At 30.7% G+C, this 23,883-nt stretch overlaps 6 protein-coding genes across 6 annotated transcripts; 3 read left to right on the plus strand and 3 right to left on the minus strand.

The window, feature by feature from the left end:
- Positions 1–29: 29 nt before the first annotated feature.
- On the minus strand, positions 30–5,960 carry LOAG_04507 (hypothetical protein; the record flags this gene model as incomplete). The annotated part of the gene is made up of 16 exons (XM_003140044.2): positions 5,859–5,960; positions 5,362–5,489; positions 4,994–5,105; positions 4,692–4,831; positions 4,430–4,516; positions 4,085–4,199; positions 3,557–3,646; positions 3,040–3,171; positions 2,390–2,512; positions 2,120–2,266; positions 1,687–1,858; positions 1,321–1,472; positions 913–996; positions 436–540; positions 273–350; positions 30–83 (listed from the first exon to the last, which is right to left on the minus strand). Exons 1-16 carry the CDS (start codon positions 5,865–5,867, stop codon positions 30–32), a joined length of 1,728 nt encoding a protein of 575 aa, XP_003140092.1. The 5' UTR covers positions 5,868–5,960.
- Positions 5,961–7,602: 1,642 nt separating this feature from the next.
- Positions 7,603–8,930, plus strand: LOAG_04508 (S4 domain-containing protein). Its single transcript, XM_003140045.2, has 3 exons — positions 7,603–7,862; positions 8,130–8,205; positions 8,495–8,930. Exons 1-3 carry the CDS (start codon positions 7,609–7,611, stop codon positions 8,666–8,668), a joined length of 504 nt encoding a protein of 167 aa, XP_003140093.1. The 5' UTR covers positions 7,603–7,608; the 3' UTR covers positions 8,669–8,930.
- Positions 8,931–9,544: 614 nt separating this feature from the next.
- On the minus strand, positions 9,545–14,945 carry LOAG_04509 (hypothetical protein; the record flags this gene model as incomplete). Its single annotated transcript, XM_020446618.1, has 16 exons — positions 9,545–9,664; positions 9,819–9,959; positions 10,142–10,258; positions 10,341–10,496; positions 10,848–10,991; positions 11,334–11,429; positions 11,645–11,785; positions 11,900–12,052; positions 12,166–12,181; positions 12,297–12,408; positions 12,685–12,796; positions 13,295–13,363; positions 13,736–13,864; positions 14,123–14,269; positions 14,712–14,811; positions 14,917–14,945. The coding sequence occupies 16 exons, from the start codon at positions 14,943–14,945 to the stop codon at positions 9,587–9,589; spliced, it is 1,740 nt and encodes a 579-aa protein (XP_020303068.1). The 3' UTR covers positions 9,545–9,586.
- A 178-nt stretch (positions 14,946–15,123) lies between these two features.
- On the minus strand, positions 15,124–15,560 carry LOAG_17923 (hypothetical protein; the record flags this gene model as incomplete). The annotated part of the gene is made up of 2 exons (XM_020450591.1): positions 15,124–15,261; positions 15,525–15,560. The coding sequence occupies 2 exons, from the start codon at positions 15,558–15,560 to the stop codon at positions 15,124–15,126; spliced, it is 174 nt and encodes a 57-aa protein (XP_020305710.1).
- Positions 15,561–16,604: 1,044 nt separating this feature from the next.
- LOAG_04510 (hypothetical protein) lies at positions 16,605–19,561 on the plus strand. The gene is made up of 6 exons (XM_020446619.1): positions 16,605–16,971; positions 17,340–17,432; positions 17,851–18,034; positions 18,223–18,352; positions 18,790–19,018; positions 19,376–19,561. The coding sequence occupies exons 1-6, from the start codon at positions 16,858–16,860 to the stop codon at positions 19,541–19,543; spliced, it is 918 nt and encodes a 305-aa protein (XP_020303069.1). The 5' UTR covers positions 16,605–16,857; the 3' UTR covers positions 19,544–19,561.
- A 1,899-nt stretch (positions 19,562–21,460) lies between these two features.
- On the plus strand, positions 21,461–21,610 carry LOAG_04511 (hypothetical protein; the record flags this gene model as incomplete). Its single annotated transcript, XM_003140048.2, has 1 exon — positions 21,461–21,610. The coding sequence occupies one exon, from the start codon at positions 21,461–21,463 to the stop codon at positions 21,608–21,610; it is 150 nt and encodes a 49-aa protein (XP_003140096.2).
- Between the last annotated feature and the right edge of the window lie 2,273 nt (positions 21,611–23,883).

Below are 23,883 nucleotides of genomic sequence, written 5' to 3' on the forward strand. Positions count from 1 at the left end.
GGTATTATTGTCATTTATTAAAATAAGCATCACAACAATGTCTTATGAGAAACATAGTGCAGAAATATTCCTCTTAATCCAAACTTAAATCGAGCTATCGATAGTGCAATGGATGGTATCAAAAGCAACTGCTTTGTGGTAATGGATGGTATCAAAAGCAACTTACTGTTGCTTTTGATACCATCCATTACCACAAAGTCAAAAAACTTACCATTTCAGTCAGAAAACTAAAAATGCAAGCAAAATGCTTGCTGATTTGAGAGTAAACTTACTTTTCCTAAAGTTTGAGCAAATATTTCGGGATGAAGTTTCCCAACACAAACATTCCGTATTTTCGTTCCCGTATCCGGCTGAAAATGGCAAAATGCAATAATAACGAGGGGTAGGAATTTCTCGGGATGAAAACCTATGCTGAATGAATTAGTAATGACTTACATTAAGTTCCAAAATATTATCATACACCGAAAGAACTCCCTTAAGTGACGAAAGTCCAATATCACTATGATCACGATGTCCATGCAACTCAATAGTTCGAAGAGTCTGAAACGTTAATATAAGTAAAAGTAAGTGAAAAATAGACTATGTAGCCATGATTACGTAACTTTTGATCGACTACAATGCATTTTACTATGAATAAAGCATGAAGCATGACTTTTTTTCAAAACATATCTTTTCCAACCAATATATCCTTTGCACTTCCAGGCATATCAGCAACGATAAAAGTGATCTTCATGAATTTTTTTTTTAAAGATTTTCGAATTATTCTTCCTTTATTCTTATTAATAAAACAAATTAGTTTAATTATCAAATACCAATATAAACAGGTATAAAAATACTGAAATCAATAAAAGCGACTCTTTTTGAAAACCACTTCTGTAAAATGAATTAATTGAAAAAAAAAAACAAACATACGTCTGGATGTAAGCGAACTCGCTTTGTTTTTGTTGTCGAAGGTATCGTAAAGGTATCACCATAACGAAAAGTAGCCCGCGCATTCTACAAACAAAAATTTAATTTATTTCGGAAGCTTTTTCATAATATAATATTCGAACTAACGCCAAAAAAGAAAGTTCAAGGTATAAACTTTCTCGAAACAAAGATTTGTTGAAAAACACAAAGTGACTTACAGCAAAACAAAATTAGCTACATAATTTACAATTATTATTGTTGATATCATAACCATTATTACAAAAACTGTTTTCGACGCATATGAGAACCGACTACGTAAGCTACTAAATGAAATAGTATAAGAAAGAAATACTTACATATGCAACAACAAAATCGGTACGCTGATGAATTTGGTGGAGGCTGCGTATAAACTTCAGGCATAACTAAAAGCTTTGGAGCTAGATCCGGCAGTATTGAAGGATTAAGCTGTGAAAAATCCAGCCTTGTTTCAATTGGAAAGAAAAAGGCACGTATTGAAAGTTTTTCATATGGTCCATATACATTTTGGATTGGATAATCTGGATCTAAAACGGAAGTTTTCTGACGGAATCTAAAAGCTTCCAAATGTATAACTAACATACAACGTACCAACCAATATGTGCTTTATAATAAATGGTTGTTATTCTAAACTACCTAAAAGAAAGTAATGCGTAATGCTGAATATCTAAGCAAATCTCACTTAGCTTTTTCATTTTTTCAAATGATCAAATCGAACATTCAAAAATGCCGAAATTTTACCTGTCATAATCAGTGCATTCTTTGAATCATTCCCCCACATTTCCAAAAAATGTACAGCATTGCCAATCCGTAACGAAGGATGTCCAGTGAAAATAACACATGGAGTTCGCATTTGTCGACAGAAATCACCGTAAATATTATCGTAAACTTTTAATCGACCATTTCTCGTTGTCTGAAAAAAAAGTGAAGTTTCAGAACATTGTTCGAATAGCATTAGCTAAGCATAAATTAAAATACATTGCTGTATGCGGATGATAGAAGTTCCTAAATAGCATTTAACTAAGCAACTCATTCATCCTATTTACATTGCGATTTCAATTATCAGTACAATAAAATAAAAACCATACACAAATAAAAAATAAATTAGCTAACAGTTAACAACCCCCCTATTTAGTTTAAATCGAAAAAAAATTTTTTTATATAAAATACATACCAATCCATGTTTAAATGGCTCTTCCGGTATATTCACCATATTTTGCTTCTTTTCCGATAACCATTCAGCATAAATATTTGAATATGCTAAGGTACTTTCAGCAACCGGTGAAATGAAATATACGGGAACATCTACTGGTACATCGTGCTTGAAATAGTCTATTTCAAAAAATTAAATTTGATGAATATCAAAAAAAATTCGAAATTACTTCAAAAAACACACCGTAAAAGTAATGCTAGTAATTTCATTCAATCGTACCAGTTATTTTACCTGATCTAACTGCATCGAAATAACTTCAAGCAAATCATACAGTACACCCGTTGGGCAAATTGGCATCAACACAGAACCATTTCTCTTAAGTGTATCGGCGATAACAGCAAACGCGTGGCACACCTTAAATTAACGAAAAAAGCGGTGAAAACCTCTAAAACTCCGGCAAGTACAATTCTGCCTGATGCTAAGTCAGTGATTTGTTCGCAAATCCTTGGACTTGGTAAATTAATCAGAAAATTTGCAATAAAATTTTAATTTAAAAACGTCACTAATTCAAATAAATGTTGAAAAGAAAGTCAAATTTCGAACATTTACGAAACTTTGCACTCTTCTGCAAAATCTATCCTCACCACTTTGTGTTTGTTATCCTAATGAATGACCCATGCAATATATTTTATGCAAGGTGTTCAAAACGTTGATGGAGTATGATTTAAGGCAAGCGATATGCATTTATAATATAGTTTTATTTTTTTGTTCCTTTTATTTTGCCACGCTTTTCAGTGCCTTAAATCCTGTTTTCATTTAACCGAGTAATTACTTTTGTGTACTGCTGATCAGAAACCAAGCAGTGTTGCATGACAATATAAGCGGGAATACCGATGAATTGAGAAAATGTTATACGCTGAGTAACAACAAACAAAACTCACCGATGTCTCAGGGCTGTGTTCTGGAAAGCGACAAATAGAAGTCAATATAAGAGCATCGCAACCACGAAGTTGATCCCATTGAACCGGTTTTGTATGTGAATTTCTTGAGGATGTTGCTGATAAATAGCCTATCTTAAAGCATTAAAAATACTTTCAGAATGTATACAATTACGCATGCCATCGAGAGTCATTAACGTAAAAACTTATGCATCTAATTATAAAGTTACAATTCGAACATTGAATACTCGTAAAATCCTGTCACTCAGAAAAAAGAAAAAAAGAAAGGCTAATTCAGACGGTTTAAATCATTAAAATGAAAAAAAAAAATAGATTGGAACAAATGCATAGTCTGATATGCACTTGTAATATAAAAATAAACGTCCAAAAACCAATCTATATCCTTTTCATATATACAAATAGGACATATTAAGTCTTACAAGAAATGCATATGCAAATGATTTGAAAACAAAATATATTAATAACACAGAATTGAATTGAATTTTATAGAAATGCATACTTTTTCATGTTCAGTACGAACAATCCAGTTACATGATCCTATTGAATAACCACTTGAATATGCCGCAACCGTTGCAGCACCGTGAATGTTCTATAAAATCAAATCGTCATATTAGCCATTTTCAAAATAGGCAGCAAGTAAGGTTTATTTCAAATTCTATCAGATCACCGGTGACTGTCTAGTAATATTAAGTGCATAGTATCCTTCCATAGTAGCATAGTCGTATGCCAGAAGGAAGGCCGTCTAGTAGTATGCGTATACAAAATCATTTAACCCAATCAGTACTTGGGATATCATTGTATTGCGATCAAACAACTCTAGACATTTAATGCACAATCTTGTTCTGAATAGATTGGTTCGATATGATTTTAATCATCCATGATTTCCTTTGAACAATCCATCAGCATGTGAGAGAAGATGCAATGCACTTTAAAAGGTTCATCATGCTTTAAAAATATTGTTGCAAATTCCTTCTCTACATTCTGAATGGATGTAAAGATCAAAAGCCAAAGAATCTTTTAAACTTACAATAGGTTCTCGAAATGATACTCGTTGTACTTTTGCCAAGCAATTTTCCATTTGTTCACGACTGTAAAATGGCCTCCATTCACGTGGATCACTTGCTGGAACATTAGGGAAACTCCTGAAAACTGAAGTACATAAATTTAAGGGATGAAACGGACAGGATTCCGTTCCGGTATCAAATGATTACTTCACTACTATTATATAGAGCTAACAATCATTGTCACAATATTTTAAATACTGGAAAAAAAAGCTTTTATAAATTAGGGATTTCAAAAAATAATGCGAGGATATCGTATGCAAAAGAAACGGATAAACAAAGGAAACAAAGAAAACTTGCGAAGGACATACATGAACAATCCTGGTTTCTTCCATGAATAGTCCCACTCCTCTCGATCAACTCGATCAAAGAAATCCAGTAATTCTTCCATTACTAATCTTTAAAAATTCAACAACTAATAACAGTCAAAGGATACCACTTCATATGATTTATGCTGATTGTTCCCAACATATCTTCCTATTTTGCTTCAATAACCTCATAATCAAAACGTCACTTCAAGTTTAATTTTAAATAAAATGATTATAAGTCATCCATCGATTATTATTTTAATACCTTCCAAGTTGAAGTGTTGGATCAGTTGCATAAATAACACCGCTGAAATTTGTTTCTTCCGTAAAAAATGGCAGCGCAAGAAGAGACATCCAATTTGACACCAATATTGCATCTACAGAATTCATTAGTGTAGAACAAATCTGAAAAACTACAGTTTTGTCAAAGTAATCGAAAACTGACAATAACATATGAAACAAATGAATAAAAAGACTGAGTTCGCATGGAAGAAGTTAATTTTGACTTGAAATAATTTAGCTAATAATGTAATAGGAAAAAGAAATGGGATGAGAAAACAATATTACCTGTGCAGGATGTACTTCAAATGGTCCATCAACAAGAACATGCTCGCCATATCGTTTAAGACAATACTTCGGCTCATTTTTTGGATACATTGGTAAGTTTGAAAAAAGTTTACTGAAATATGAAAACCACATCGTAAGTAATATTAATTAATAAAATATTGATAAAAATGTATAAGTATGAATTTTAAGAAAATTGCTGATTGGTGTGAATGTAATGAGAAGGTAAAAAATGTACGTTTTAAAATGAAGGATAAAAAAGAATAATGATATTAATAATAAAAAAAAGTGAGAAAAAAACATGTAAATACTAAAAACCTTTCAAAAAATAAAACAAAAAGGCAAAACAAATGAAAAGCACAAAATGCAACCTTTTACAAATTGCAGCTGGAAGGAATGATGAAAGGGCATCCATATCAACGGCACAATCTAACAGTATGCTAGCTGATGTCCACTTCAATAATAAACATGGCCGATATGGTTGAGGTGATAACGGTATCTGTAAAAAAATCTCGTGATCAGTTGTCGTATCAATTGAGTTTAACTTATTAGCTACCTGCATATGTATTTGCATCATTAATCCTTTTAACAGTCCTATCAAATGATCCTAAAAAGTTTGAAAATTTTTATGAAACGTAATGATCAGATAAATCAGTCATCCATTATAACTTTATAACTTCTTAAACAGATAGAATAAAGCACCTGATCTTTTTGAGTGATCGACTAATACTTAATTAGGGGAATTCTTGTCATACTCAAATCATAAGATACTAATTTACTGGACACATCCGTTTTTATCTTCACTCCTCTATACCAATAAACTTGATTAGTTATGCCAATGATAAATTAGTGATAAGAAAATGCTTACCAACTCCATTGTATCGAACCGTTAATTTTTTTTTCTTTTTGATGATAAATATTATTTTGTTGTCGATAGTTTCTTATAAAATTTTTACATAAATTGAAATCCTGCAAAAAAAGAAATCGAAAAAAAAAAACTGCAAGTAACATTCAATCAAGTATTATCAGTACAATTCAAAATACAACATGTTATCTTCTTATTTTAAATAATTTCATTTTTGAAGAAAACAACTTTTACTTTTAAAATTTAACAACTCTTAGCAATATATACTACTTCTGAATTTATTTTATCCCACAAATGATTTGTTTCGTAAAAGTTTCATGAAATTTAAAAATGTTAAAATTTAATTTCATTGTAGTGCTTAAATTTTGCCAACAATTTATATCATATTCCTAACAACATTTATTGCTTTTGTTAGAAGATCTCATACTTCTTCTAATCAATAAAATATTATCATTAATTTAAATGTTAATTATCACTTCATATGTGGGAAATTGAAATCGGAAATAATCATTATTAGCAAAATTAATCGTTGACAAATTATTTCATTAGTAAAACTAACATTTATAGAATTCTTGAGCGGCAAAATTCAGTTACTAATATGAATTAGAATTGTACTGCTTCTAATTATCACATATTCCCTTCATAATCCGGAAAAAAAAACCAACCCACGCATTCCTAATACCATTTCAAAAAAATGTTTCACTTGATCAATCGCATCTCGAGTACAAACCCACCATGAATGTATGTCAAGAGGAATGATATGGTGGTATTGGCGGCATTTGGTTGTTCCATTTGCGCTTACTTGAGATATGCATGCTTCGTTATTGCTTGCTTTTAATCGGTATACAGTATTCCAAGTTTTACCACTAATTTTATCTGTTATCACCAAACTTGATATCTTTTTTATCAGTCTTAATTTCATTCCTTCCTATCATTATTCTAGTTTACCAACTTTCATTCCTTCCTAATTTAATTTCACTTTTTTTTTCTGCTTATGAATATTCATGTGTAATCATCAGTTTTGTTTTCAATTCAATTTTTGTTTGTTAAAATTCTAAAAATTTTCATAACTATTATCATTTGCATATTGTTTGCTTCTTTTTCCAATTTAATTAATATTATATTTTAATCTATTTTAAATTTCACTTCATCTTTCTACTTTTAAATATCTCTTTGATTTACAATTCAATTATTGATACAAATCCGACTTTGGTTCCGTTTTATTTTATTTTTTTCTTCATGAAATATTTAACAAATTTCTATGGAAAAGATTTAATTTGATAACTGTTTAATTTTACCGATTGATTTTATCGTCGATAACTCTATATGTATTCTATAAAATTTATGGGTTAATTAATTGTCAAAGTAAATTAATCGGCTTTTGAAGTAAGATTGATGGGTTAATTAACTATCAAAATAAGTTAATCAGTTATTGAAGTAATTCGTGAAATATTCCGAATTTTTTCAAATCGTTCAAAATCTCTCGTTTTCCAACAATTCTGGTCCAGTTTGATTTTTACGAACCGTTCAATTTTGAGTAATTAGCGAAGGAAATGCCACAGTATAGATAAACTGTCATTTTGTCATTCGTGTCATATGGACAATGTATCAAGGCTGATCGTTGACCTAGAATGTTTAATCAAACTAGCGGATGAATCTAATTTGAAACGCTAAAATAATTGGAATAAGAACTGGATATATAGAACTGTAATATTGTATAGGTATTGAGTGTCAAATTATGGAAACATTTCAGATGACAGCTTTGACAATATCGAGAACTTCACGACTATTACGCTTAAATCCTATTTCGGATTGCGGTACTGGTAATATGCTGCGTGAATTTCAAACATTCGCAAAACTTTGTGCAAGTCATCGACGGCCAAAAACAAACATTGACATTGAGATAACTGATGATGGCTTACCGAAAGATTATCGATTACAAGTTTTGAAGGTGACCAGTCGGCGACTCGATTCTATTGTTTCCAAGGCAATCGGACAAGGACGAGGGTTCGTATTCTGTCAGTCTTTTTCGCTTGTCTGGTTACTTTTTTATAAGAATAATTGATTAAGTTTAATTTTAAATTAAATAGCAGTTTTGTTTACTTGACTAGCTGCTTCTGTTTTCACGAGTAATATAATTACAAATGATGTGACAAATATTCTAGAGAGTAGTGCTAGTGTTATTATGCAAAAAGTAGCATGAGCTAGTATTAATTAAAATCAGTTTGACCAAAATCAGGCTTTGAAATCAGTTGAAGGATGAATTAATTTCAGGCAAGCTGAAAAGCTGATTCTAACGGGTAGAGTACAGATAAACGAGGAAGACATACCGAAAAAAGCAGCTTATTATGTAAGAACTTGATCTTCTTCAAATCAATACTGTTTATCAAAAAATTTTTCAAAAACTCACGCATTTAGGGACATTTTTCTGTGAAAAACCAAAAAAGAAAAGTGAAGTTTCCAATTAAAAGGAAAATATGCTGGACTTAATTATATTGTGCTACTTTTAACAAATCGTTGTGGTTGTTGCTATTCTATTCAACGTATATTATCATTCTATCAAATTTAACGATAAATTTTATTGAAGGGAAAAGATTTTTCTTAGAAATCGAATGGAAATAATATGTAATGAACTATAGGTACAAGAGAACGATATAATCGACATCTGGAAACAACCAGTGGAAGGTAACAGTAAATTTGCTGAAGTTCATAGAATCGAAATAATCAATTATGCACTAACTGAACAGGGCTATGATATCAATCTGAAGTCATGGAAAAACTTTTATGTACAAAACTGGCGTAATAGAAATTAATCTGTGATGCTCATTGAGCAATACGGAACTTCCAGATCGTTGTTCCGTGTACAGCATAAATGAAAAACTTTTTTATCATGTCTTGTAACACTAAAAAAGTTCCCTACGAAATTTTCACAAATATCTTTGATGACTTATTCCTAACTTTTACTAGAGCCTTTCAGAACTGTTATGGCTATAAGAGATGATCACTTAGATCCCTCATCAGAAATTCTATTAATCCTTATTTCCTTTAATATTTCCAAATCTTAATAACAGATTTCTACAATGCAATAATGTTCACCCCGTAGATGTTATGTATTTTATCTGTATTTTTTGCACCGCCATGTCTTGCTTTATTTCACTATCTTATCTCATTTTAATGTATTTTAGATTCCTCAAAGGTTTGTTCGTTTTTGTGGTTAGGGATTTCCATTATTCTCATATAATGCTGATTTAAAAATTAAGACTTTTCCTAAGTGCCTAAGGAAATGAATAAATAGGATTATTGTAAATACTAATGGTTTTCTGACTGACATTCAAAATCATGAATATGTAAAGCTGTTTGTACAAGCGGTTAGTAACAGTAGAAAAATAAGAACTATGCTTTCACTGAGATTGTAAAGGAAGCTGAGAAGTCATATTTTGAAAGAGTAAAGAATATCCTTAGTAGTTTCACTATCACCGGTCTCGATATTACGAACCGAGAAGCATAATAACTCAAGCGATTTTTTAATGCTACCGCTGAGATCCTATGGCATTCGTGTCCCACTGTAGATTACTTGATTCGGTGCTATACATTGTTTACCTCAATGATTGTTAATAAAAATATTAGAAGTTTCAATAATTCACGAACGAAATTATATGAATGAAATAATTTGTTCATAGAAACTATACTGGACAGCATAATTAAAGATCACTATAACTTTTAATCTCCCATCAACTGTTGTCATCAATGAAGTTATTTAACGCTTTTCGCAACAGCGTTTCGTCATTACGTAACTGATGACGGCATTTCTGAAATATAATGAATCAATCTGGCATCACCGGATTAACGAATTCTAGAAAAAAAGTGTAGCTCTGTAACTGTCCCATCTTAATGCAACATATATTGAAAGAATTTTGGAAAATGAAACCATCATTAGAAAACGAAAGGAATGTGCATATTCACCTTAAGATGTTCCCATTGCTCCACTAAAGTCGAGAACTTCATCGCCACTTCATTTACAATCTTCTTCCTTGCTTCATCACATTCGATTTGTCGAGATTGCAGTGCCTTTCGTGCTTCCGCAAGCTGCTCATGCACAGAGAGCTGGAATTGCAATTAAAACCTTCTGAGTTTGCTTTACTAAAGAAAAAAAGAAGAAACAAAAAACAAAGAAAAAGAAGATGTCATCAAGAGATTAATAACGATAGTAATGATAGAGCAGTAATTTGATTTCCATGTAAATAAGAAATAAAGGAAAAAGAAATCTAACAATGAGAAACCCTTACTTTTCCATTGCGGAGAGCATGCAAGCTGTCAAGTTCATTCTGTGCCACATCCACTTCCAGCGACAGTTTTTGACGCTCATCTTCCCAATCTTCGCGTTTTAGCGTAAAATCATGAGACTGAAAATTTATTACAGTGTTGGCCCAATTCTAAACAAATTTTGGTGCAACTATATTAGAAATACATGAAAATAAAACATACTATTTTTGAAATCTGTCGTTGAACATGCTTCAAATTTTCTACCGAAAGTGCTTTCTTTTGTTTCAGCTCAGTCGTATCCTGATTTGTGGTTACTAGTTTATCTTCCACATTCTTGATCCAGTCGCTAATTTTGTTGCTAAGTCCATTCAGCTTTTCCTGTAAATAATTGTAAATAATTTATTCATTTTGGTTTCTCTTGTGTCAGTTACCGATGAAAAGTCGTGTTAATATACATGAAGAAAAAGGAAGAATTCTTAAAGTAGAACATCAATGAAACAAAGAAATTAAAGATCAAGACTAACACAACAGATATAATTGAATTTAACACTTTAATAGTATTGTTCCCAACATTTTTTGTTTTTTGTTGTTATTGTCCTCGTGAAGGTAAATATAAGAGAACTTCTGATTATTTTGGTGAAGTTTACTTTTAACAAAACTCATAGAAAGAGATTTCAGAAATTTGATACAATTATTAGGCAAAAGTGAAAACATAGAAAAAATATGCACCTCAATTTCGTTCAGAAGTTCAACGAAATGAGGCTCATTCGGAGAACGTTGATCCAGCACACCAAAGAATGGATCATAAGTCCCATACACCGTTCTGCTTACATCCTCGAAGGTCCTGACAAATAGTCGATAACGTTCACGTAACTGTAATACTTTGCAATGGTATAACAAAGTTAGATCTTATACAGCAACAGGAAATCCCTTCTTCCAACAAAATTTTTAAAATTGATACAAATATTTTCAAGTGTTTGATATGATTAGCAATAAGGAGATCTGAAGGAATATTTTGATGAACTATCGTAATACTATACTAAATGAACTATCGCTGTAGGCACGGGAGATATAAAGTTTCCATTCAAATCTATTTAATATTGAAAAAAGTCAATGTATAGTGATTTTTCCCTTCAAATTCTACCTCAAAACGATATTGTCATCTTTGACATAACACAGATAGCTTTCGCAAAAATTAAAAATCAAGGAACAAACCTGAGAAGCTTCTTTGAAATTGACGGAGAGAATTCCATCATTTTCGGATTCAATATTTTGTCGCTCCTTATTTGCTATTTCAATTCTAGCTTTCAACTAAAAATTTGTCTTTATTAAATGAAAACTGCTAAAAGTCATTCATTTCAAATCATTGTCAGTATGACGATTCACTTTTTCAATAAAAGTTCATCTTCATATTTACTCAGCGTCCATCGCATCATGGACCACTGGCAGTAGACGATAACTTTCAAGGTGTTTGAAGGGTCGCTTCCATATCTCTCCCGTATAAAAGCAGTTGTAGTAAAACTGACCTCTTCTTTTTTAACGCGAAGAGCTCTTGCTTCTTCACCGGTCATTGACTGCGCTGCTAATTGCTTTTTTTTGGCAGAAAGTTTTTCTTTAAAAGTAGTAATGATTACACCACATTGCTGAATCTTATTTTCCAAAATTTCCTGTAGCATAATTGCATATTTAAACAACAAGCAAATGAGCGTTATTTATCAAAAATAAGCATTTTATCTACAAATTATTAGAAATTAAGTGGTAAAGTAGTAATCTTAATATACATGGAGCGTAAGATATTTCATAAGAGAGGCAAAAATTAACTTTTTCTTTTTTTCTTCATCAAGTTTTTCTTGTTGCTCATCCCTAAATATCTGCAGCTTCTTCAAATCCTCCTCCAGTATTTTAGTGCTTGTTTGAAGCTCATCAAGCTCTCCCTGAAATATATTAAATCGGTATACCAGTAGATGTGGGAAATTTAATTTTAAATTTCCAAATTTATTATCGGCAATCTCAGTGTTTACCCTCACCAAGCATTTGATAAAGTTACATTAAAACCAGAGCTTCTGAAGAAAATGATTAAAAATAAAAAAGCAAGAAAAAAAACATGGTGTGGTTTGTACTCAAAGTTTTCGGAAGAGTTAAATTAGACTAATGATAATGGATATCTAATAGAAATACATAATACGCTGAAAACATGCCTTATCCTTACAGAGCTCTGCAATTTCATCTGTTAGTGTGACAATCTGGGCATGTGATTCAGCTTCTTGCTGCGCGATATCTTCGTTTTCTTCTAAAATTCATAAGTAACGAATTCCACTCGCTAGATTGAGAATCACAAAATGCTTCAACTCGGATATTATGAAAATTTTCAAACTCTATGTGATTAGGTCCCAAATGTAAATCATTAGAGATCTAAACATTGAAATGCCTGTCGCCTGTGTATTTTAAGATTTGCATGTGTGAAGAACATTTACGAGTGGGGTAATTCATTTCGAACAACGAAAAGATTATATAAACAATTGTAAATGGGTTATATCAAAATTAAAGTTAATTCGTATAGACTTACCAATAAGTTGAAGGAGGACATTATTCTCATCTTTGTAATTGTCCATTGTGAGTCCCAACAGTGGATTATTGCAGTATTTCTTATAACATCGAACTATATAACCATAAGCTAACTAAAGAAATTAAATGAAATTCAAAGCATTGTAAGAAATTATCCATCATATCAAGCTTTGATACGCTTTCAATACAAAATACGTTTTAATAGTTTAAAAATTAAGATAAAGGAAAATCTAGCTTTTCAGACATGACCCGGTAAAAAGGAATTGCTCAACTGATGACAACTGGTTTTTTTTCTTAGCTAGTATGCAAATGAAATGGTTATAAGAACTTCATTTTTTTTCATGATAGAGTTTTACCGAACGTCCTACCTTTCATTATGGAAATGAGGAAATCCGTAAATTTGCAATGCAATGAGACATAACCACAATGTATCGAAATACGTTTCATTCTTATCACTTCTAATACTAATCACAAACCAGGAAGAGTTATTACCGCAGTATTAGCGGGAAAAAATAAAAAATTATTTGGATAAATTGATGTGATAATGAACTGCAGAATTATGCAAACTATCAGTTGCCCAAGGGAAGCAAATAATAATATTAAAGACCCACCGATCTTCGCTGACCATCTCCCTCTTCATTCGCAAGAAGTAAATCTTGTGGTGATATTTCCCAAATCATCTAAAAAATAGAAATCCAATTTCTAAATTTACACAATTTTCAAAAAAGGAAAAAAAAGTTAAAAACGCGAATGTTCTGATGCAACAGTGCTGAATTTTAATATATGGCAACACGCGACATAATTCAATGGTGTCGCCAAGACTAGTCGGATAGCGCAATGTGATCACAATAACTTTATTATTGTGAGAGAAAACATGCATTCTTCGCAGCAACAACGAATTTGAGACTCATCACATTGAAAATAATTTGCGAAGTCTCGCTCAATCCAGATTGCTTCTGATATTGGCAAGTTTGTGATTTGACTTTATTAGTCTAATTTAAATGAGTTCAATTAGTCACCCAATGGATTCAATTAGTCAACAAATAACTTACTTGAATCAAATCAATCAGCCAAGTAATTGCTCCAAGCAGATGTGGCATGGTATGCGCCGCACCAATGGTTTGCATGGTGGAAGGCTTCAGCTGCACCGGATAACCTAAGGCACGGAAAAGGCGAGGCATCTAAAAAAGACATTTATTGTTCTAAGACATGTTATAATATTGAAATCAACAATCTACCTACTCAGGAATTAAGCACTAATCCCAAATTAATTTTCTCCCTGCAAATTTACCATTTCCAGAGCTTTCAGGGTGTTAAAAAAATTTTAGTATGATCGACAAATTATCTGCCTTTATCACTTAATACTACCCTTCAGCAAACAGTGAGAAGTAGAAATAAATGTTTGAGATATAAAATTCTTGTTATAATTTAAAATTTACCTCATCTTCAATCTTTCGTAATGTAAAATCCGGTGCCAGCTGTTGGAAGATGAATTCAAACATCCGCGCAAACTCAGCTTTCGTCGGGCTTTTAACAAGTTTTTCGCTAGTTTGTGGATAGTTTCCGTCACGCAAATATTGCAAAACCTGCAAGTTAAGAATTCCAAATCTCTTCAGTTTTATTTTAAAAAAAAACACATCTTTATCGCTAGGTGAATCAGTAAAGTACATCTTTCATTGATTATAGGAACATGCGTATGAAAATCTTAGAAAGAAGCTCAAATCCCAATGGTCAGACTATTAACAACCCTTACATGAAATTGTTGAACAACAGATGATGGAGTCAAGTCGCAAATTTAAGTTTTCCTACATACAATCCGTCAATCTAGAAAACAATCTTATCTGCTCTACTGACTCAGCCTTGATAACGTTTTACGTTTTGTGTTGATAACGTTTTACGACGATTTTATTTAGAGCTGGGAATCATTTTTACCTGTTCCAGTGGAAGGATAGAATACTGAGCAACTTTACGCTGCAAATCGATATTACTAGAACCATAAGAGATAAAAAAAAAGGTTGTGAACAATACTTTTTGTTGCATTTGCTGTTGGAGATGACGATCGTTGAGATTACGAGAATCCTTGACTGCGCTAGGATTTGCTAAAGATTTGAAAAATGAGCTGCTTCGCCTGTAAGTAAAAAATCCGCATTAATTATGGCAGTTCATCGGTCCTTCGTTTGCCGTTCTTGCAGCATCTTACTCTGAGATTTAGAAGTCAAAACGAAAAGCAAACTTTGATGCTGTAGATGGAACACCACTCATCGCCAAACTATATCGTTGCTCATTGTTTACACCGCTGTAAGAAGTTTTCGTTGCTTTACTTAAAAAAGAAACTGTGATTCGCAAATGGAATTAAACTAAGGACACTTGAAATTCTTTTTGAAACGAAATCATGCTTACATATAGCACGAATAAGATTGCTATCGTGGAAGAGAATGAGTCATTTGTAGAATGAATCATGAGACCAACATGGTATATACCTTCTAGAAGATCGCAGAGAAGAGTATCCTGTACGTGGTGGCCCACGTCCTCCCACAGGCGTATGAGTAATGGACGATCGCTGTGCTGAGTTCGTCACCTGAAAACAAAATCCTTAAAGGATCTCTCACTTTTCTGATCGCGGTCTTTTTCGCAGTTCTTTTCGATTTCACTTTTCTGTCTCACCAAAAGCTCAATGCTTATGCTAAATGAATATCGTTTTACGTGGTGGACGTATACAAAAGTAGCTACTCACACAATGGATTAGCAATATTCACAAACCAAAGTCTCTATTATGCCTAATCCTTGATATCATATAATCCTAAAAAAAAAAGCAAAAAGACACGAAAAAAAAATCAATACCTGCGGTATAATTGATCTCCGGTTAGGAGCGAACATCTGGAAAAACAATTTTGCAAATTCAAATCATACGAAATTACCGCATTATTTCAATGAATATTACACGTATTAAAATATTACACGTATAATTTACGTATGAAATGTGTAACGGCTCGTATTCATATAAATCCTGTGCACTCATATGAATACGCATTTACATAAATTTACGCCAGGTCAATTTACGTCCACATCCGGCTATTTATCAGACATAGACATGAAACTATACTCATAAGGAACATGACATCTAAGAATTACTCTGTATGCACATATATACTTTGTCACATACAGACATGAATAAAGTAAATTTACACATATTTCCGAACGTGTTAAGGAAGTAGGAACGTCAGCTTTTGGGAGATTGGTCAGAAAGTGGGCCTTAACTTTACAAATAATTCCCATCCCTGCTTCATTGTGCAACATAATAAATACATGACCGTATCTTATCGCGGTATTATATTGATTGAACAAATCCCCCGGTATTCCTCATTATAGCAGTAATGCCCACGTATCCCGTCATGTCTCACCTTACCGCATCACCCGCCGGATATTTGATTTCAAAAAATTGACATTGGCGCACTTATACGTCAACTACAAAATTCATTCATTCGTTGTTCGGCTTATAATCCGAAAGATTAACTTCCGGAACGTTATGCAAACACTATTTCTCATTTGCAACAGATGAAATTATGTAAGTTTCATCTACATTTTGCAACCGGATGTGTTGCTTAGTTGGCCGGATCGTACAACCGGATACGCTTGATTACACTTGTAAAGATACAGGGAAATCCAAACATTTAAGCTTAAAGGCGCATTTTTTAATATTCGATCCGTTGGTTTGTGCGATAAGTCGTTCTTTTTTTCTTTTTTTTTACAAGAGATATCGTATTATTTCCAGATGATTTTGAATGTAGTGGTTGGTTCAGTGGTTTTTCTGTTAAACTAAAATTGAGAGCAATACCTCTTTGTTTGTTCCTGAATATTCATGATCTCCATTTTCCTTATATTTCTTGTTTTATCAAGGTTTGGTTGCTCCCTATTTACGGGAGATGTTGCTGTGTTATTTCCAAACCTAATTTTCAGAAGCAGTTATTGAAGAAGGATCATATCATGGAATTGCTATATCAGGATGGAAAGTGCAGCATATCATGATGAGGTAGAAAATCAATGCTCAGTATTTAATTAGTTTCAATCATAGGTTATTCCATCAATTCCGCGGTGTTGTATCGATCAGCGAAACTATCGAAACATTCCGTTGACCAATTTATCACTGCACTTCTTTTGCGATATTCATTGAGAAATGCAGTACAAACGGGATCGGCTCCATTTGGATGGTGTCATCAAACACATGGATACTCTTGATGATTTTACAGGACGGTTCAAAGAAATGCTACCATCCGAAACGCAAGATCGGGTATATTTTCGCCTTTAGTTCCAATTTTTTTCTTTCAAAAGCAAAAAAATTATAGTTGTCTAATCTTAAAGCATCTCTTTCTACAGCATATATGCATATATCTTTGTAGTAAAACTACATTTACATTGCTACGTCCTCCAGAAATAAGCTTACTTATATTTAAGTTCTTACATTGCTTTGGTAATGTTTTAAGTATGGTATAAATCGTTTGATTGTTATTTCGCAGTGAACTTCCTAGTTTCTAAGAGTACTCCTTCTCTTATCATTGATCTCTGAAACTAATTTTGCACTTTTTACCTCTTAAATTTATGATGCCTTATAGTAATTGCAATTTATTGTTAAAACGTCATATTTGTAATATCCTTCAGATTGCAATGCTCATTTTATTCGTACTTCTACCATTTGGATTTCTGTTCGAGATATTCGCGATATTACCGATTGAACATGAAGTGATGTCGAAAGTATAATGTTAACTATCCTTTTATTTTATCAAATTCTGTTTAGTTCAAGTTTTATTTAACTCTACCTCTGGATGTATATATATGACTTGCGTTTCTAAGGAAAAGAAAAATTTCCTTTGTTTCATGTGAATTTATGTTTTCGGGTAAGATATTTACAGTGCAGTTTCCGTTTGAAAAGATTGAAGAAGCAGATGAGATCCACTAAGACACTGTTTTGTTAACATGAAATACGAATTTATACTTGCGAAACATTTACCTATTTGTACTATTTCAATGTCGAATAAATTTATCATTAGGGGATGTGTGTTGATATGTGATGTTGGAATTTAAACAGAATGGAATTTCTCCGATTTTTTTTTTCCCAGTAATAGCACATTGAGCAAATTTCAGGCCATATTTTATCTTGTGCTTTTTTTAGGGATGGAATCTAAGGGCTGGTATATTGATATTGTTAGGATTAAATGCATTTGCTAATGTGTACAAAGTTATATCAGTTGGACCAAATGGTAACTGTTCTGATTTGCCAGCGGTACAAAAGCAAGGTTATAAATTTTGTTATAACTGCCAGCTAAATGAACCTCCACGGTCGCATCACTGCCCAGGTAATTTTAGCGTATCAAATATACCTTCCTCAAACTTTTAGTCATTCTCTAGTGGTTAGAATTGTTATATAACATATGAACGTATTAGAATCATAGCTTTTAAGGATTGATTCGAAAGTTCTCAGGTTTTTGGTGTTTGGTTCTAACAATTGATTTTCTTTTTTAAATGATGTATTTTTGTATTTTAGTTTGTGACAGATGTGCATTTCGACGTGATCATCATTGTTCGTTTGTTGCCGTATGCATTGGGCATTTCAATCAGCGTTACTATATTAGTGCTATTTGCAGTTTGTGGATTATATCCTTCGTTGTGTTGATGTAAGACCATCATCATTCCTCACAAATGCCAACATAATTCGAATTTTCTATTTAGGCATTTACTTCAAGTCATTTTTCGATTTCTTTCACCATAAATGTAGTTTAGGTTTTATCCATAAACATTTCTTCTTGCTGTCCCCTTCCTTACTGTGCCAGTCATTTGTATCGTGATTACTCAGTTTATTGGTTATATCACTTTTAGCCCTTTCATACCTTATAAGTTAAAGCATGCTTCACTAAAGGTCATTTCGAGTCTTAAGTTTATGGTCAAATTAATGAATAGGTCAAAAATGAATTGCCGATGAAGTGTTCATTGTGAAGTGGATTTAGAACTGATTAGATTACTTGTTTTAGCATAAAGGAACTCCAACTGCAATGTTAACGTTGCCATTAAATGTCTTATGGTGCTTAATTAATAATTATATTGAATACTTCAGATGGAACTGGTCATTTATGTGGTCATCACTTGGTGGTTTTTCACCGTTACAACTCTGGGAATTAATAGTGCCTCACTTGGCATTAATCTTTCGTATAATCAGTTTCTCCCAGTTTTTATGTGTGATGACTTTCGTCTTCTCGTTTACTATATTCGTCTTTCTATGTTACCTGATTACAGCTCAACTTTTTTGCCTTTACCGAGGACAGACACGTGTGGAGTATCTTATGGTACATGCTTCTACTCTTTAGAATTCTTTTTCTTTTTTCATAGTGCTGAAATACCAGCATAAAAAGTTCCCACTAATGATGAAGAGCACCTGATATTTTTACAGTAGCAACTCTCTATTTCTTTGGTGGTAAATAATCTTTTGGTGGTAAAATTTGGTGGTAAAATTTTTTACCACTTTTGGTGGTAAAAAACAACTCTCTATAGAAGATATATAAAAAATTTTTTTATCAGAATTTCAGAGTTTATTTTATTGTCGAAGTATGAAGTTTATTTATTCTTCCTTTTAAAATTTTTCGTCAGTTTTGTCCAGACATTCATTATCTTAAAATGTTAATTAAATAAAAAATATTTTTTAGGATGTACATGCATATAATTTGGGATTTATGGAAAACGTGCGTCAAGCTATGGGTAGACGTTGGTTGATAGCATTGTTAGTGCCGTTCATTTCTTCACCACTTGGTTCCGATGGTCTATCATATCCAACACGTGAATCGAAGCCATTGAATGATTTGAAGACTATGTAATGGATCAAAAACAACGTTCATTTCCCTAACTTTTCTGAGAATTTTTGCAAGAAATTTGATAATAGTTAACGAGAATGTTTTGCATTTGCTTAATATCTATGAGTTCGGTGATATCTTACTTTTTTTCAAGAATTATTTAACCCAGTAAATATGCGGAGAGAGAAAGAGTTGGAAAAGGAACAGGTATGCATATTATTTTGGCTTTGGGAATAATATCTTTTTGTACATTACTGCTTTTCTCTTAGCGAAAGCCTACATTGGACTTGAAATCAGTAGAAGTTCTTGCTCGTGCTTTCAAACGCTCATTGCTTTTTAGTTTGCTTTTGATAGCTATATTTTAATGATATAAGTGATATGTAAGTGTTAGATTAGGTAAATAATAAATAAATGCTTATAACGTGAGCGGTGATCTCCGAGCGCCCTGCCATCATTTGTGAAGTGTATACTTTTTTGTGCTTTTCTGTATTTAGTTTGCTTATTCTTATTTTCATCTTAAATTTCGAGCTTTTTCTTGCATAGTTTAAATCATTTTTTACTTGTACAATAGTCATGCAGCTCTTACATTGTAAAATATAGCTAGTCGCATAATTTTTGTTTGGTGTATTCAATCCCTAATATTTTTTTTTTTTTTTTTGATAAGTTTTGTGTCTTGACGATATTTCAATTTTGCTTTATATCCTAAAACCATAAACTTTTGCCAAACTACTCGTTAATTTTCTTACAAAATCAAGTTTAATTTCAGATTTCATCAAGCCGTGTGTAAATTCATTATCTCTGGTAATCCACCTTATATATGCAATTAACGAAATAATCAACCATGAACTATCTATCATCAATGAAATGTTAAATCTGTTTGATTCATCAATCATTACATTTAGAGTATATGAGTTATTATTCTAATTTTTGTCATTTCTTCGTTCTGTCAGAAAGTCAGCAAGAGTTATCAATAACGAAAGAATTTTATCTGGCGCTAACTATTGAACCATTCCTGAATCATTCTGAAAATTAATTTTTAAAATTAAACATTTCTCATAAAATTCAGTGTTTATTTTTAAAATGCTTGAAAATTTTGCGTTCCTGTAAAAATATTTTTAATATAAATATATTTTCAACCATTTATTTTTATAGTCAGTTTCAAATTAGATTTTTAAAAAGATAATCCTTTCAAAATAGTGTTTCCATTTTATTCGTTATTTTAAAAAAGAGACCTTCCGTTGAATGCTTCATTTCCAACCAAATATCTATTGAATATATTGTTTTATTTAGTTGTTACATTTGAATATTTTTCGTAATTACATTGATTTATTTATTTTTTTAAATCAACGAATCAAATGTTCTGTAATACGAAGGAATTAATCTATCATATCAATATATTAACAAATCGAATTACAGGAAAATTCATTGCTGCTTATCGGAATTTCGCTTAACGGTTGATATTTCAGATATCTGGACAAATTTCATTTTTTAAAATAAAAATGAGAAATTTGGAAAGGAAGAAATTTTATTTTCCGTCAAATATATCTTTGATATGTTACTCAAAATCACTTTATCAATTCATTCCATAGAAAATGATAAGCGTTTCAAAAAAGTACCGATTTTTTTTTTTTTTTAACACGTAATTTCCATAATTCCATTTTATTTTAACTTGAAAAAGTTATAAAATATATTTTCGTTGGATTTTTTTTTTTGCTTTTTAATAAAACTGATAAAAAAAAGTTTTTCAAAATTTTGCAACTTTTTCCTTCCTTTCAAATTTTCACAAAAAAAAAAATACTTCAATAAAAATAACAATGACACAACAAACATTATAATTTGTTATAAAACTATCTAATTAATTACTATCATATCTTGTTATTTTTCTTTAAGGAATATTTACAAAACAAACAAACGGAAAAAATTTTAAAAAAAACAAAAAAAATGAAAAACAATAGTATGAGCCGAGAAGAGCTTGATGATCGCTTTAATCAATGTTTGAGGAAAGCAATGAATGATACGAAACAACTTGTAAAAGGTGAAATAAGCGAGGATGAATTAGGTTATTTTATCATTTTCCTCTCTTTTCGTTAGTTTTTTAAATTACTTTTTAAATTATTTTAAATTATAAATCATTTTCCTCTCTTCGTCAATTTTTTTTTTAAATTACTTTAAATTTATGCTAAAATTATATTTAAAAGTTTGAAAAAGACATTATTATAGTTTTCAAAGTTATGTTTTATTTATAAAAATTCCACAAAAAAAGACTCATTTTAGGAAGGAAATTTTATTACCATTCATTAAGTAACACTGAATTATTTCCTTTTTCTTTGTATAGTGTAATTAATGTTTGGATATGAAAGTTGATGCTTAAATTAACATTTCTTAGGCTTTAATTTGTTAAGCTATATTTTCACCACTATTTCGATAATGGATTTGGCCAAAATTAGCATTTCTTAAGCTTCAAAATTGCTCGGCTATATCTTCTTTACAACTTCAGTAATAGATTTTGCTTAAATTAGCATTTCTTAGACTCTAATTTGTTAGACTATAGCTTTTTTTGATAATAGTTTTGGTTTAAATTAGTTTTTTCCCTTCTTTTTTTTGTCCCAGAAAAGTTGTACTTTTAAATTATTTCAAGTATATTGATAAAAATTTCGTAAAATTGGTAAAATTTCTTTTTTTTTTTATTCCTGAAAATATGAATGATATACGTAGCATAAGATGGAATATTCTGATGCTTCTTAATATTGTTTTGTCAAATTTGTCTATTTTTTTTCTTTTTTTTGGAAATTCAGAATTTCAGAAAAAATTATAATATTTTATTATCTTAAATTTAATATCAAATTACCAGTTTTTGATTTCAAATTTAATTAGGTTTTCTGTTGCAAATATATGTGCTTGGTATAGGTAAACAATATGCATATAAATAGATAGATAGATAGATACATATAATTTCCATGCGATTTTTCTATACTAATATATAGTATTATATGAACTTACATATATTTTATAAGATATATAACTAAGTTATGAAATATATAATTTTAATTAATGATAATTTAAACTGTAAACTTCAATAATTAATCATTATTTGATGCTTAATAAATTAATTTTCGTCAAATTTATCCCTGAAAGATTAAAATATAAAAAGCTCAAAATTTTAGCTAAACTTTAAAACTACCAATTTATTATCCGTTATTTATGCCAAAAAAAAAAAGGAGGAAAAATAGAAATGTAAATAAATAATTAATTAAGATACTGGACAAGAATTGCAACAACAAGCTGTTAAAAGAATGATTGAAAATTTTACAAAAATATTATTAGACAATGAAAAAGTTAATTATGCTGATGTTAATATACAAATGCGCCTAAAAAATGTTCGAAGGAAGAAGAATGTTCGATTCTTCTCATATGTAATTATTTTTTGATATTAATTATTAAATTACAAATATTAATTTTATATATTTTTTAACTGTTTATTTTATTAGATATTTATTTTAAAAAAAAATTGTTTGAATTGTTGGTTTTGCTAAGGATTTGTTTAGAAAATAAGACAAATAACAAAAATTTTTTCTTTTAAAATTTCAAATTTTTCCAATTCATTTTTTTATTTTTAATTTTAAATACATGTAATATATAAACGTATCGGAGAAAACAAATGAAGGAAATGCTAATTTAAATTTTTATTGATATAATTTAACAAAGAAATAATAATCTTAATAATAATCATAAGATTAATCTTATTATATTCTTAATTTCAATCTTAATCATAATTTTAATAATTTAAATTGAAATGATGTTATTTAAATCATTTCATTGAACCCTAGCAATAATTGATTTAAATATTAGATTAGAATTATTCATCCGCATATTTGACACAAATCAAGAATGTATGTTTTGATTATTGTTAATTTAACTTTTTATAAATACTGCAAAAAAATAATTTATCGATAATAGATAAATGTACAAGTAAGTTTAAGTAAGAATGATAAGTAAGCAAAGAGGATAAGTGATAAAATGACAAAGATAATTTAATCATTAGATAATGCAAGTATATTTCAGAGATCGCAAGGGTTAGACTTACGTGGTGGTCAAATTATACGTAAATAACGTGGTGATATATTTTGAAATAAAATTTAAATGAAATTTAATATGATGCAAATGATTGCTTGTCATATACATTTTGTCACAAATGTCAAATATTCATCTTGTCACATATTTCTATGCTTTTTTGTATCGCTAAAAATGAATGGTAAAAGTTTTTGCAAAATAAAAGCATTAAATTTTTTTATCTTACATTTAATGAAACAATTCAAAAAAATAATTTTTGTAATTATCCTTCGAAGAGTGAGTTTGGGAAGAAA

This window comes from Loa loa, assembly GCF_000183805.2.
Source record: "Loa loa unplaced genomic scaffold supercont3.152, whole genome shotgun sequence".
NCBI lineage: Eukaryota > Metazoa > Nematoda > Chromadorea > Rhabditida > Onchocercidae > Loa > Loa loa.

Coding starts and splice junctions, on each gene's coding strand:
- LOAG_04508 (XM_003140045.2), top strand. CDS start 7,609: ATGACAGCTTTGACAATATCGAGAACTTCACGACTATTACGCTTAAAT. Junction 7,863..8,129: donor GCAATCGGACAAGGACGAGG/GTTCGTATTCTG, acceptor AATTAATTTCAG/GCAAGCTGAAAAGCTGATTC. Junction 8,206..8,494: donor CGAAAAAAGCAGCTTATTAT/GTAAGAACTTGA, acceptor AATGAACTATAG/GTACAAGAGAACGATATAAT.
- LOAG_04510 (XM_020446619.1), top strand. CDS start 16,858: ATGCAGTACAAACGGGATCGGCTCCATTTGGATGGTGTCATCAAACAC. Junction 16,972..17,339: donor CATCCGAAACGCAAGATCGG/GTATATTTTCGC, acceptor AATATCCTTCAG/ATTGCAATGCTCATTTTATT. Junction 19,019..19,375: donor CACGTGTGGAGTATCTTATG/GTACATGCTTCT, acceptor AATATTTTTTAG/GATGTACATGCATATAATTT.